The sequence below is a fragment of the Myxocyprinus asiaticus genome, chromosome 15 (genome assembly GCF_019703515.2).
Source record: "Myxocyprinus asiaticus isolate MX2 ecotype Aquarium Trade chromosome 15, UBuf_Myxa_2, whole genome shotgun sequence".
Taxonomy (NCBI): domain Eukaryota; kingdom Metazoa; phylum Chordata; class Actinopteri; order Cypriniformes; family Catostomidae; genus Myxocyprinus; species Myxocyprinus asiaticus.
Window position 1 is genome coordinate 11,774,036 of NC_059358.1, and position 14,779 is coordinate 11,788,814.

Below are 14,779 nucleotides of genomic sequence, written 5' to 3' on the forward strand. Positions count from 1 at the left end.
CTAAAATTACTCAATCAAGAGCAGTGAGTGGTTTTCTTGTAATGGTTGTTTTATTATAATGACACTAGACAGCAGCAGGTCTATTAGCTTACATTTATATTTTGACTGATTGGGAGTGAGAGATGCTTTGCCGAAGCAACAGCACATAACACAATGCTAGAGATCTTTTATGTTATTATGAGAATTTGTAAAAACTTTTTCGGTTCATTATGAAACTGTGGCGAGCCGCCACAGTCTAGGTAATTAACTGTGCTTAAGAATCGCGTCTGAGAATCTTTTCTTTTTCTTCCACTCCTAGTAACTCGTACAATATATTATAATTGCTCCAAAACATGGATTTTAAACTATGACTTCCTTTCTTCTGCAGAACACAAATTATGATTTTTTAGAAAAAATATTTCAGCTTTGTAGGGCCGTACAATGCAAGAGAATGGTGATCAGACCTTTTGTAGCTCCAAAAATCACTTAAAGTAAACATAAAAGTAATCCATACGACTCCATTAGTTAAATCCATGTCTTCAGAAGTGATATGATAGGTGTGGGTGAGAAACGGATCAATATTTAAATCATTTTTTGCTAGAAATTCACCCTGCCCAGCAGGGGGTGATGTGCAGAGAAGAATGTGAATCATCATAAACACAAGAAGAATGTGAAAGTGATCTGTTTCTCACCCACACCTATCATATCGCTTCTGAAGACATTGATTTAACCACTTGAGTCTTATGGATTACTTTTATACTGACTTGTGTATACTGATTTTTTTGTTTTTTTTTTTGAGCTTCAAAATTTTGGCACCCATTCACTTGCTTTGTATGGACCAAAAGAGCTGAGAAATTCTTCTAAAAATTGTCATTTGAGTTCAGCAGATTAAAGAAAGTCACACCTCTGGGATGGAATAAGGGTAAGTAAATGATGAGAGAATTTTCATTTTTGGGTGAGCTATCCCTTTAAGCCTTGAGATTCTTAGACTACCAGCATTTTTAAGTGAAGAATTAGGCTACTGAGAAATGTAGTTCATGACAAACATATCAGTTGCCTTGTCTAGCTATTGAAATGTACAATTCAAAGTGGCACTGATTGCCTAATTATAGCTGAATGAGGTTTTCTAATTCGTCCTCAAACAGCGATATGCTAAATATTATTCACTATGGGTTTTCGCCCCAAGTTATTTGTTCTGTGTGTGGTGCACAATGAGTTGTCGGCATCTTTGTGTGCTGAAATGGAATAGGTTTAATTAGGATGTGCTCACTTTGCTGATCTGCTTTGCATTCACAGCACAAGCTTTTCCCCTCGCCAATTATGGGCCCTCAAAGTGATTCCAAGAGCGTCGCTTTGATGTGCTCATGTCAGGCGGGACGTACTCCTGGTCCTCATCCGCAAAAACTTCCGGATCGTTCCTCAGATTTAATCGGTTCTTTTATGTTGGATTAAATCTCCAGGAAATTAACACAAAGGAAGTGAGATGTGAGTTTGCCATTGGCTGTATGGTTTCCTCCCATTTTTTTTAAAAGAATTTTTTTTTTTTCAGTATGTGGCTTGATCAATGCTTAAATCATTCAGACTGATCTGACATGCTTGACGCATGAATTGGGTTTTTTAAATCTACCCAGGCATTTCATGGGTTTCTGAAGCCCCAATTTCTCAAAGTCAAAAAACAGTCACTGAATCAGTTACAGCTGACTGATCTGTTCGTCTGACCCAGTTCAGTTATTAAATCTTTTGTCATTCTTTTGGCTTTTCTTTTACAGAGTTAAGGTCACTATGGCTATGAACATTTTGAAGGATGCCAAAGCTGTATTTGAATTGTTTCCACAATTTGATTCACCTGTTCTGCATCCTCATAGGTTGCTTTTTGATCTGGTCAGCTTTAAGAACATCTCATGAACAATGATTATTTGAACTTACTTAAAGGTGCTCAGCATTATTTTCCTAATTGAAAAAGTTTTACTCCTATGAAACATATGTATAAAATTAGGAGCACTCACATGAGATGAAAACTCTAGTTATATCAATAACCTTTAAGCACCTTTAAGCAAGTCTTTTTACTGACGGAGGAACATGGGTAAAAATATGAAATTTTGGTTTAAAAGAAATCACGTAATAGTTTTGTTTATCATATCATAGTTAAAATCACAATCGCAATATTTTTCAAAATAATCGCAATGACACTTTTTAGGACAGGGATACAAAGTGGTTGGAGTTAGCTGTGCATCACAACAAGAATTGGAACGTGTATCTGGCAAGTCGTGACATGCTGCATTTGTCGTTTCCAGTATAGACAGCTTTATTTAATATAACTGCCGCAATCTTGATTTGTTGCATCAGCCAGAATAGCTGTTGCTTTTAAAAAAATGAAAGTTGTTGTTTTGAAAAGTTTATGTGGGGCAGATATTATCCCACCCTTTGGTCCCTGACTTAAGTGGCTCCTAGTTCAAGCATTGTTCCAAATTTTATTTTTCAACATAAGTCACAAAAAGATTTTTGGCAGAATATCCAAATAGCTATTTTGCATACTTTATTTTATTGTGTACTACCCCTATGAACTTTTGGACTAACAGAGTTTTCAGTCTGACAAACTCTTACAAAGTTCTTGGATTAAAACCCTTTCTTGTCTTTCATGCAAATGAGTATTCCATGATGCACTGGCACTAAATTTTACTCTTGACATATTTAATGCACGGAGGACAGCACATCTCATTTTATAAACCATAACTCTCCTATATATTATTCAGCTATCAGACCTCTTTCTGCTGAGTCGCTGTGCCTCGAGCAGTCTTGCTTAGACAGACCCATTTTTAATGGAGCAGGTAAAAAGAGCAAACTTGGCTGAACCCATGTCACTCCTCGAAGGAAGTAAAAGCCTCCGACCTGGCTCTAACTCCAATTCTTCACGGCTAAGCAACTTTTCATGGATTCACGAAGTGCCTGTATTGTTAAGATCAGGTCTTTGCAACTGGCCATTGATGCCTGTTGTACACTGGCCCTTTGAAGGATGCTATACTACACCTTCCATTCAAGTGACTCAAGTGGTTGAAGTGAAGCGCTGTGCTTAAGCAGCACACCATCTCCTGTGCTGACATAGTTTAGTGGGCACTTTGGTGATGGTTTAATGCTTATTTCTGTCATTAAGCTCAAGTATGTGAGCTTTTCTGTGGTTTTTATTGTGGAAGTGCTGGTAGGGGCCTTGACTTAAATTTTAGTTTTTGGGTTAATTGTTTATAGATATAAGTTAAATATAAGTCTTTGGAAAATGACTAGTTTAAGTTTATTTTTTCAGTGTATAAGGGCATATTAAATCAATTTTATGTTTTCCCAAATTCTGTTTTCAGTTTAATTTTTTCTGAATTCTGTATTTGACAGTTTTAATTCAATTTTATCATTAAATGATAATTTGATGATAAAGCAGATATCCGAAACTTGGCTTGCAAGTTGCTATGGATGTTTTCACATTTGAGTCGTCTTTAAATCTGTGTGTGCTTGCAAGTTATTTTCCTGCCGAGTGGGCTTTTTCAAGTGCAGGACAACTGCCTCAGGTGAGTCAGCTCCTGTCTGTCTCTTCTGCTACCTACGTCTTTCACAAGACCATGTTTACGTGTTAATTTTTTTTCATAACATTTGTTTTTGAGTAGCTATGAAAATGACTGTTTTTGGCTAGGTATACCATTTGTTACCCTCCTGATCAACAAGGCTATTTGCAACGATGACTGCAAACTATCTTTTATTCTGCGGGCATGTCATGTTTAGAACAATACATTTGTTTTTTTGTACATTTCTTACTGGCCTATTTTTTTTTCTATCCTATAGCTATTTTATTTTTTACACTAACTTATTGGTTAATGTTTTTAACTGAACTGCTGTCATATTAGATCATAGGTTAATGCAATTCATGAAATACGTGCAACGTTTTAGCGCATTTCTTTTTTTTTTCTCATAGATTGGCTTACATGTTAATTATTTGCAACAGTGTCCTGACAGTTTTACTAGGCCTATATTAAGTAACTTTTACTTGGTGTTCCGTTTAGAACAGGCCATTAGAGTTGCTATTTGTCCTGCACTATTCATTCAGTTGTCTTCAATGAATATGCTTGTATTCGTTAACGTTGATTCATTAAAATCATGTATTGTTCCAAATTTAATGTAGCCTACAATGACAATAATGCAAGGCAAGCACGTCGCAGATAAATGCCCCTTTTTCAGCAAAATTTAGCGTTGGATTTGGCTATCGGAAGTATTTTAAATAGGTTGCATAAATGCACAGTGTTTTTTGACTCTTTTTCTGAGGGTTTATTTTTAAACAAGTCGACTCAATTTCTTTTAAACTTCAGTGAAATAAGTCGTTCCACACATCCCTAGTCTGAACTTGATGTTGTAATAAGTAATTGATGTGTGTGTTTGTTGGGGAATGCTGATTAAGGTCAGATATGTTGGCCCTATGCTAACCTGCAGAGAGCTAACCATCAGACCATTTCTTTAATGTTGGAAGGGATGGAGTAGTGCCTTATTAGATCAAAGTAATTGGCTTTTTGAAGAGAAGAGAGGTTAGTGTAGGAACAAAAAGCCAAGAAACATCCTCAGACTGTTTCTCTTGAGGATACATCAATTTTAGTCCACTAGAAGAATAAACAACACTCACAAAAGTGCATGGGCATGTAGCTTGAATAGTCAGCTCTGGGGAAGTGTTTTCCAGGAGTCGAACTCGGGTCACGCATCAGCACCACATGTCATGAGCGCAGCCCGCTAGGCTACGGCTCTGTTTGGATCAGGATTATTAACTTTTTGGCACACCTGTTGATGGTGGGTGAATTGAGAACATTTCTGGCCATAAATACTGTGTTACCTATTGGCCATAAAACAGTACTTGGAATTTTTATTAAAAAATATATATATTGGCGCTGTGGATATGTGTGGTTGATGTGTTGGATGAGAGAAGAATTATGGTGGTATCCAGGCGGGCAGGAATTGGCTGTTTAGCAGGTCCCTGCTAGTCCCTGCCGGAACTAGATGCAGGAACTAGTTCCCGTCTAATACTAGCTCATGTGCGATCCTGAAGCATACAGCACCAAGCTTGTAAGGTTGGAAATAAACTTGACTCGCACATCCTTATTTGACACACAGCAAGAGATGACGATAAGGTACCCGTTTCCTACATTTTATGTGCATATCTTATGCATTTGACAGTAATCAAACAAACAGAATTTTGCAGTCTTGTCATGGTTATTTAAACAATATTGATTATAGCAATGTGTTAAAATATATAGTGAACTAATTTGTAATGTATCATTTATGAAAGCCAACATTAATCACTTGTTTTTTCTAAATAAATGCATGTAAAATGGTAAATATGTGATAGCCTTTATGTAGACTGAGATTATATGTGCATTACCCTAATGCCATCAGTATTGCTTTCTATGTAAGATCCAGGTGAGTGCAAATGTTTTTGCTGTTATCTTTTTTCATTTAAATTACGCTTTGTTCATTTCGTGTTTTTATTTTTATTTAATTTTTTTCATACTCAAAGGCATAATTCATGATTAATTGATTACTTTTGAGTACTCAACTACAAAATTACTTAACAATGCGCATCCCTAGTTCTTACAGTATATTGCAATTTAGCCTAAACTAGGGATGCAAATTTTAGCAATTTTTTTTTTTTTAACTGCACACATTACTGATAACCAATAAGCCAAATTTGGTCAAACAAGTGACCAAAGAGGCATGACAGTTCTATACTGGCTGAAACAAAACAGGCTTACATAGATATGCATATTTAGCAATAGTTATTACATCAACATTTGAATTAACAATGTTATATTTCCTTATATTTTGTAACAAACAAATTTGGAACAGATTCATCTGCATGCCCAATTAACCTACGAGGTGATAACTTTTGGCAGTTTAACAATGGAAGAATAAAAACATAGCATACCCACATATAGTGCTGCTGGGCAATCCTAATAATTTTTTGCTTAGAAAAATCAACATTTTTACATGGGCAGGGGTCATTAAAACAGCCTGGCGACTGAAACCCGCTCCGAACGCGCACATCGCGTTACGCTCTCGTCTCCCGGGCAAAATACAATATTTTCCTGGAATAAAGTCACACCTGGTCAAAATCACATTGATAATTTCTGATATATTACCCTATTACTATGTCGATGCATCAGAGTTGTGCATAGTTTAACTTTATACACAGAAATGCAAAGTAGCAGCTACCAATATGAGTGCAGACAGTAATGCTCCCTTTATCTGCTGCCTGAAACAGATACTGCAGTTGAGTTGGAATGCCCTCTAGCAACCAACTGATGGTGTGAAACGCCTCTTTATGCTATAAGGTTGCGGTTTCTACACAATATTAGGTTCTACAGACTGTTATTAGACTCCACATTAATGAGATTTTAATTACTTGACTGTGCCTGTACTGTCTTAAATGAACTTTAAAGAACTAATTCTGATATCTTTTAATTGCTTAAACCTGGACAACAGTTCTACATCCTATTAGTATGTTAGCACTTCCTTCTCAACATTAGACTTTAGCCGCTCTTTCTTCGAGTAGCATTGGGGTTTATTCAAGCTTTTGTGGTTTTTTCATTCACTATTTAAGCACCAATCTTTTCTGTTCCCTCTTCTGTGGCTGTTAATAAATGTTAGGTTGCTGCGCGCCACTGAATGAGACCTTTTCAAAGCTCTCCTTGTATATCCACGCAGTGTGAAATTGAGTTTTTTGTAGACAAGTGGCGAGTTCAGTGTTGGTGGGAGCGTCGAGTGGAACGCATGTCACAGAGGTTAAACTGCAGAAGAAAGAATTGCAGTTTGCGACGCTTGCACAAAGACGGTCTCTACCTACTCAGCCGATTCTACGGTCACAAAATCTGATGGTCCTGCACATTGTAGGCGGAGATCAGCCTACCTTGAAACGACACGACTCGGTACTTCCCGGGTCCATTTCTGGGTCACTTCCTTGAGCGATTGTCGTCTTGTGGTTGCTGCCAGTGTTTAAGAAGAGTATGCTATTACAAAAATGAGAGTAATAGGGAAAAGTTGTTAAAAAGCAAGTAAATTTCTGTTGTGTACGATCCAAACCTTGTGTGGACCAAGGAGGACTGTAATATCTGGAGAAAGCTATCTGTTAGCATTCCCATTCATCTCGATAGCAGTTGCTTGGCTGTTGCAGGATCCTCCAGAAGTACGCAATTTGAAATCTGCAATCTTTGCTCATAGGTGCTCGGTTCAACATCCAGGTTTTTTTCTTTTTTTTTTTTTCTCTCCATTCACCTGAGATGTAAATGCCATGTCACTCAAGAACTACAGAAAAATGACAATGACACCACTGACTGGCTGATGGAAAGCACTATCATGAGCTATGATATCTAAGGCAATAAACAAAAAAAAAACAATCTATGCTTTTAAGAGCCCTCTTAAAAGATTGTGCACATGTAAAACATCCTACTTTCATAATATAATGAAATATTTGCGATTTTGTATGTTGCTTGCATAAAATAAATCTGTCAGAATACACAGTTACTTTCAACTTGGTCTACAGAAGCATGTTACTGTGTCTAAGTCTAATGATTTTATGCAGTTCCTCATGAGCTAAACGCTGGAGGCCTTATAACAACAACAACTTATTCCCTTTCACACAAATCATAAGTAAACAGCAGATTATGAGTTCATACACACTTTTCTCCCTGTTCCTCCCACAATGCTGTCTTATGACATCAAAACACTTACTGTAGCGCATGACTTGTAAGGAGATACATTTTTAACATTTGTATTACATAACCAACTGCATTTACAAGCTTGTTCGAGTGCAGTCAAATTGTGCGGTAGCTCAACTGAGAGCGTTGCGCTTGTGATGCAAAGGACCGGGGTACAACTGAAGAGCATGCAAGTCAACATGTGGGCTGAAAGTGTCATTGAAGCACCTCAAAATGACATGGTTGCTTCCTATTCAGCTCACATTTGCTTTTTCTGAAACTGTCGGTTAGGTTTAGGGTAGGGAGGTAGGTTTTGTTGATTTAAAACTTGATAGAGCTTTAACCTTAAAGGGATAGTTCACACAAAAATGTAAATGCTCTTTATTATTATTATTATTATTTATTTATTTTTTATTTTATCCCCCCAATTTGGAATGCCCAATTCCCTATGCGCTTTTAAGTCCTTGTGGTTGCGTAGTGATTCACCTCGATCCGGGTGGCGGAGGACGAATCCCAGCTGCCTCCGCGTCTGAGACCGCCAACCCGCGCATCTTATCACGTGGCTTGTTGAGTGTGTTGCCACAGAGACATAGCGCATGTGGAGGCTTCACGCCATCCACCACGCCCAACTCACCACGCGCCCCACCGAGAACGAACCACATTATAGCGACCACGAGGAGGTTACCCCATGTGACTCTACCCTCCCTAGCAACCGGGCCAATTTGGTTGCTTAGGAGACCTGGCTGGAGTCACTCAGCACGCCCGACTAGCAAACTAGCGAACTCCAAGGGTGGTGGCCAGCGTCTTTTACCACTGAGCTACCCAGGCCCCCACAGAATGCTCTTATTTTTTACTCACCCTCATGCCATCCAAGATGTGTATGACTTTCATTCTTCTAAACACAAACAAAGATTTTTAGTTGAATATCTCAGCTCTGTAGGTCCATACGATGCAAGTAAATGGTGTCCAGGCCTTTGTAGCTCCAAAAAGGAGATAAAGTCAGCATCAAAAATAATCCAGACTCCAGTAGTTTAATCAGTATCTTCTGAAGTGATCCAGTTGGTTTTGGGTGTGAGCAGATGAAAATGTAACTCCTTTTTCAATGTACATCTTGCTATTGCAGTCACGAGGCATGATCATGATTTAAAGCTTGATTACTCTTCCTAGTACTTGACACATGCGCAGAGTGCTAGGTGGAGCTATAGGAAATGTATTTTTTAAATGTAAACATTTCGCCTTGGAACTGCCGCAATACATGAAATTAACACTGTAATATCACTGTCAAAAATGTCGCCACTGTCGCATCATTTTCATGAGATCTGGCTTGTTACATTTGAATGGCTGAATGGAGAAATGGGCTTTTTAGGCCCAGATGGTGTAGTTATGGCATTTACCACCAGGGCCTAACTGGACCATGCTAACCAGCCAAACCCTGACCCCTTGTTGCGGACGTGTGCATGTATTATTTGGAGTTTTGCTGCCTTGCTGAAGGACATCGCAATAAATCAATGCCAAGGACGCGGTTCAGGTATCAGAATGTGGAGTGATGAAAAGCATGGAGATTTATCATGCCAGGAAAGCTGCTTCTCTATAGAGATGGAAGGGTTGGAAAAGGAGGTAGTAGGTTGCAGTGTCAGTTAGCAGCTAGGGTCAATGATGGACAGTTTGTGTGTATGGTCATGCTATAAAGGGGTGGTTCAAATGTACATAATTAACAGCTTTGATATTCCTCCCACTCAAGAGCTGGGTTTCCATCCTCTTTTAGAATATTAAACAGTGAAATTGACTTAAAAATAGTCACAGATTTACAAATATCAAATCGAATCCCTTTATTGTCACTCAACCATATACACAAGTGCAACAGTGGGTGAAAGTCTTGGGTGCGGTTCCAAGCAACAGCAGTATGACAATTACAAGAAACATCTGATTTACACAACACCGTTTACACATCTTGTTACACAACACAATATACACCTAATAATATACAATATACAGTATACACAAAATAAGACTGTATACAGTAAAAATACACTGTATCCCCCCCCCCCCCCCCCACACTATTTAAAAAAAATAGTGAGAATTTTAATCTGATGGCTGCCATCACACTTGCCATGCATGCAGAATCTGATTAAATATATACTGATTAAATAAAGGCTTAATATAATTCTGTCTCTGTGGACAGTTGAAAGAAACCTGCATTTACAAAGCAGCAACCAAGAATCCACAGAGCACTGAATACTGCTCTCTTATTGAAAGTCTATGGCTGGATTTATAATTCTGTAAATAAATTGTCATATCACATCAGCCAGTGTTTGTGTCTCACTTGTTTTATTTGCCATAGTCGTTAAAATATTGCATGAGTGTTATGCAGATCTTTTCAGCTGAGCATGTGGATGTTCTCACACAAATTGAGCATAAATTAATACATTTATGTGTTCTTGTGAACTTTGCTTAGTGCTGGGGTTTTTCTGTGCTAGAGATGCAATAAGTGAGGTGTTCAGCCTACTTTGAGATAAGAAGGAATCTGTAATCTGCCCTCTCTCACCAACCTCTATGGAGTGTACCAGTGCCTCTCCAATGGTGTTTTTTTTTTAAAGATATCTTGGTTCCAGAAATATTTTTCCCATTAATTTTTTCCCCAAAGGGATTTCATAAAATCCTTCCTTGAGTTCTGAGCCATGAACCAAACCAACCAGCCAGGGTTTGAAAATCGGCCATGGTGGGTATCTGTCGCTCTTGCTAGCCACTTTGACGGGTCACGTTTTTTCAGGGTTTTTCCTACATTGAACATTCGGTGAATGTCTGGCGACTTGCAGCTGGTGCCGAAGGAAATGTAATGGTATTCATGCCTCTCTTACCTTACTCATTCTTGTTTAAATATAATGTCCAAACAAATGCATGCAGTTACAGTCTCCAGTTACCTTTATCACTTTTTGCAAGGTGGTGGATTTTTGGCTAGAGAAAATGCTGAGTGGCTAGTGACCATGGAAAACTATTAGCCACAGTGGCCAATGAGCCAAAAAGTTAATTTCAAACCCTGCAACCAGCTCTGAGGTGAATCACATTATTACAAACTTTGATTTGAAGCAGAAAAGACAAGGTTACAAAACTGTGTAGCCTACATTCTGTCTATAATATTAAATAAATATTAATATATCAAGTTTTTTTTTTTCTTACCCCTTTGGCAAAAAGCTTAAACCTCACTAGATGTGTTAAGTGTAAGGACACTGAAAAAAATACGTTTTTGATGCCTGGTGGTCTGAGGTTTATTTGAAGAAAAGGTGCAAAAAACTACACGAGTGAGTCACACACAGCAGGGCAAACAGTTTGCTGTACTTATGCTGATAAAGGCATTAGAGAGGATTACACTGTTTAATTACAGTTGTGCACATAGTGGATTTTGTTTGAGGTTTTACTTTTAATCTGGTGTGCATGAAATTAATGGTTCTACATTGAGACCATCAGAAATAGTTTAAAAGCGCATTAAAGTGGAGGTGTCTAATTTAGTTAATGTTAAAATGCTTTCTCCTATCCAATCTTAATATACAGAAACAACTATAGGTAAACCAGGAAGTGTAATCACTGTGGATCTGTGGTGCCATTAGAACATTGCTCTGTTTGTTTGCGCATCCCGACCAGCTGGACACAGCAACATTGGCTCAACCAATGGCATGAGTTTAAGTTGGGACTATTTGTTTGGTCATCCAATGAAAGATTGGACATAATTCTGGAAACCTACTTGACCACGATCATTAATTTTGCAGATCTTGTTTAGTGATTCAATGGCAGGGTCGTAAAGTAGGGGGTGTCGGGGGAAATACGGCACTGAAAGTGACAAAAATGCCCCCAAAATTCCTCTGCAATGAATTATTCTGTCCTTTATTTGTAACATCTGATATAGCTCTCAATACTCTATTTGATTTAATTGAAGTATTTAACATAAAAGGTTTGTTTTTTCTTTGTGGGCAAGTGTCTACTTCAATTCCGTATCAAATCTCTATTCTTTCTTGTGGCAATCAGATTAACTGGAATAAAGGACAAACATGCAGACGTCCTCAAACTATGCACGACTGATTGAACAGGTGTTTGATGTCTGTGTGGTTTGCTGTCTCTCCTCTCCACCAATAGCTGGTTTGTGGTGAGCATACTGGCACACTATGGCTGCCATCTTATCCAGGTGGATGCTGCACACTGTTGGTGGTTGAGGAGAGTTCACCTTGTAAAGTGCTTTGAGTGTAGTTTCAGAAAATCGCTATATAAATGTAACGTTCATGTGTGCCCTGAATCACAGTGATTAAAATTATTATTGTCCTTGAAATCCTTAAAAGCTGTGTGTATGTAACCTTCTTGGTAATTTAAACAATTGAAATGTTTAACCAAATGTTTATTTACCACAGTATAAGCTACATATAATGTTACTTTTTGACTGTTTTAATACATTGGATGCTCTTCTTGTAGTCTGATTTTTGGCATTGATTGTAATAACTGTTGAGTTTTGTCATAGATGATAATGGCAGTTGAGTTTATGTAGATGGAAAGACCCCATAACTCATTCGACAGCATCTTAACATGCTGCTCTGAGCGTTGACGATCAAGACCTCCTCTGGCCATGAAACACATCCTGATATGTCAGTTTTGATAAAATGTTGCTTTTTCCCATCAGAAATGACAGTGTCCTCTCTTCTTCTGTTTCTTTGTCCTACAGGTTCAACTACAGATCAACTCATCATCTCACCACTAATGGCTTTTACGAGTTCCTGAACTGGTTTGACGAGAGAGCCTGGTACCCACTGGGCAGAATAGTGGGAGGGACGGTAAGTAAAGTGTCTCTCTCTCTCTCTCTCTCAATTGTCTGGATGATTCGATTCACAATGAAATTCGATGCGATTAACGATTCGATTCTGCATTTTTTTTTAATAATTTTTTTTTAATGTATTTATAGGATTCTTTAAATGGATAGTTCACCCAAAAATTAATTCTTTCATTTACTCACCCACATGCCATCCCAGATGTGTATGACTTTCTTTCTTCTGCAGAACACAACCAAAGATTTTTAGAAGAATATCTCAGCTCTGTAGGTTCTCACAATGCAAGTGAATGGTGGCCAGAAATTTGAATCTCTAAAATATCATAAAGCCAACATAAAACTTTTCATAACAATTTCATAAGACTCCAGTGGTTAAATCCATATCTTCAGAAGTGATGTGATGGGTGTGGGTGAGAAACAGAGTAATATTTAAGTCCTTTTTTTCTAAAAAATCTCCACCTTTAACCAGCCATGACCAGTAGATGGCGATATGCACAAAGAATGCAATCACCAAAAAACAAAAGAAGAATGTGGAAGTGAAAGTGGAGATTTATAGTAAAAAGGACTTTAATAATGATCTGTTTCTCACCCACACCTATTATATCACTTATGAGTTTTTTTTTTATTTATTTATTTTTGTTAATAGTCATATTGCTGTTCAAATTGCAGTGTTTTTCAAAAATATGGCAATTAGATTTGTCCAAATTGTTAAGCCCTACATCTTCCCCAGTTTGGTAACTAGCCCTGGTCTCCCCCAGTGTAAAAATGGCAGGACACAATATATTTGGAGGTGAATGCAGCATTTTCAATGCTGTTTGGTGCTATTTGTGCAAATGTTTACTTTTAAACTGTTGCTTGTGACCCAACAATGGTATGCAGTAATTGTGTCAGTTCCTTAAAAACTTAACACAAACACTTCTTATATCGTGCTCGAACTGTTATTAGCTTTGTTCACACATAGCATCAATACAGAAATTTTCTGGCAATGTTACAACTTCCTCGAATTGTTGAGGCCGATTTGCCGGCATTTTGACAACCGAGGCCGATATATGAAACCGCATCGTGGAAAGGCAGCCTCTGGATGGCTTCCACAAAACAGCATCTTTCTCGCCCTTTAATAAGGCCGCCACCTTTAACACTCTGTCACAGAGACAGACAGTGCAGCTAAGCTAATGAGCTGCCTTTTCTGGCTGGAGAAAGTTTGGCTAGCGTTTAGCAGTGAGTTTTCTCACTCTGACAGCTCTGGTGTTGAAGCTGGGGGGGGGGGCTGCGGGAGGCAGAGAACAGCGTCTGTTGTTGTGTACGGTTCGGGCAGTCGTTATACGGAATTGACTTCGGAGCAGACTGTTCTGCTCCTAGAACAGCCTGCAGACCACCGCTCAGCCTGAGAGAGATGAATAAAGAGAGAATGGAAATGTGTAGTTAAAGGACAGGGTGTTTCTTTTCTTACTCTTTTGCCGTTGTCTGGTTGCTGAATTCAGCTGAAACAGACTGATTATGCAGCCCCCATTGGTCTACTTGGGCTTAAGTTCTTATTTCATCCATAATGTACATCTTGGGGCACATAAATTAATCAAATTTAGGAGTCTTTGCTGGCTTACTGAGAGATCATGTGTTTATTCATGTGTAGTTTTTTTTTTCTTCAAATTGCTGCAGGTATATTTGTGGTTGCTGATCAATTTTATAATCATTCACTGCTAATAGCCAGGCCCACATGTAATCTGTGTCTGCAGGACTCAATAGGATACACAGCAGAATTGAAATGGCAGTCCTTCACAAATTTCTACACGTTCCCTAGCCTCTTGTATGTTTATTAAATATTTTGGCTAATTTGATGATTTGTTGTGGACAGGGATGGACATTGTAAGGAATGTAGCGATTAGTGGTTGACCGATATATCGCCAAGGCCGATATATTGGCCGATATTCTGACTTTTTAATAAAAAAAAATGTAAATACATTTTCCCTTTTGGCCAATTTGTTTCTTGAGGGCACCGAAAGTCGCCTGCTTGCATGTGAAGTCCCTCCTCAACAGTTCTCTGTAACGTTTAACTGTCTTGTCTAATGATAAAAGGCAAATATCAATACAACTAATATCATATACCATCTGTAAATATGCGCATAACTCATTTAAACAGATGGAATTCACAAACCTCACAAAAATCCAGCGTTTCCTTCTTGTTGAGCGCTCATCTGATATATTCCTCTGAAGCGTGTATTCTATCAGCCAGAATCAAAACATCAGGATCAAAAGTTCCTCTGATTCACAAATCATGATG

The 14,779-nt window shown here is 38.2% G+C and overlaps 1 protein-coding gene across 1 annotated transcript in view; it reads left to right on the forward strand.

Annotated features, from left to right (window-relative positions):
* LOC127452506 (dolichyl-diphosphooligosaccharide--protein glycosyltransferase subunit STT3B-like) overlaps nucleotides 1-14,779 on the forward strand; it is a 66,107-nt gene that overhangs the window by 16,116 nt on the left and 35,212 nt on the right. The window contains exon 2 of the mRNA XM_051717989.1: nucleotides 12,400-12,508. Coding sequence (XP_051573949.1) covers nucleotides 12,400-12,508 — 109 coding nt within the window. The remainder of the gene's footprint in view (nucleotides 1-12,399; nucleotides 12,509-14,779) is intronic.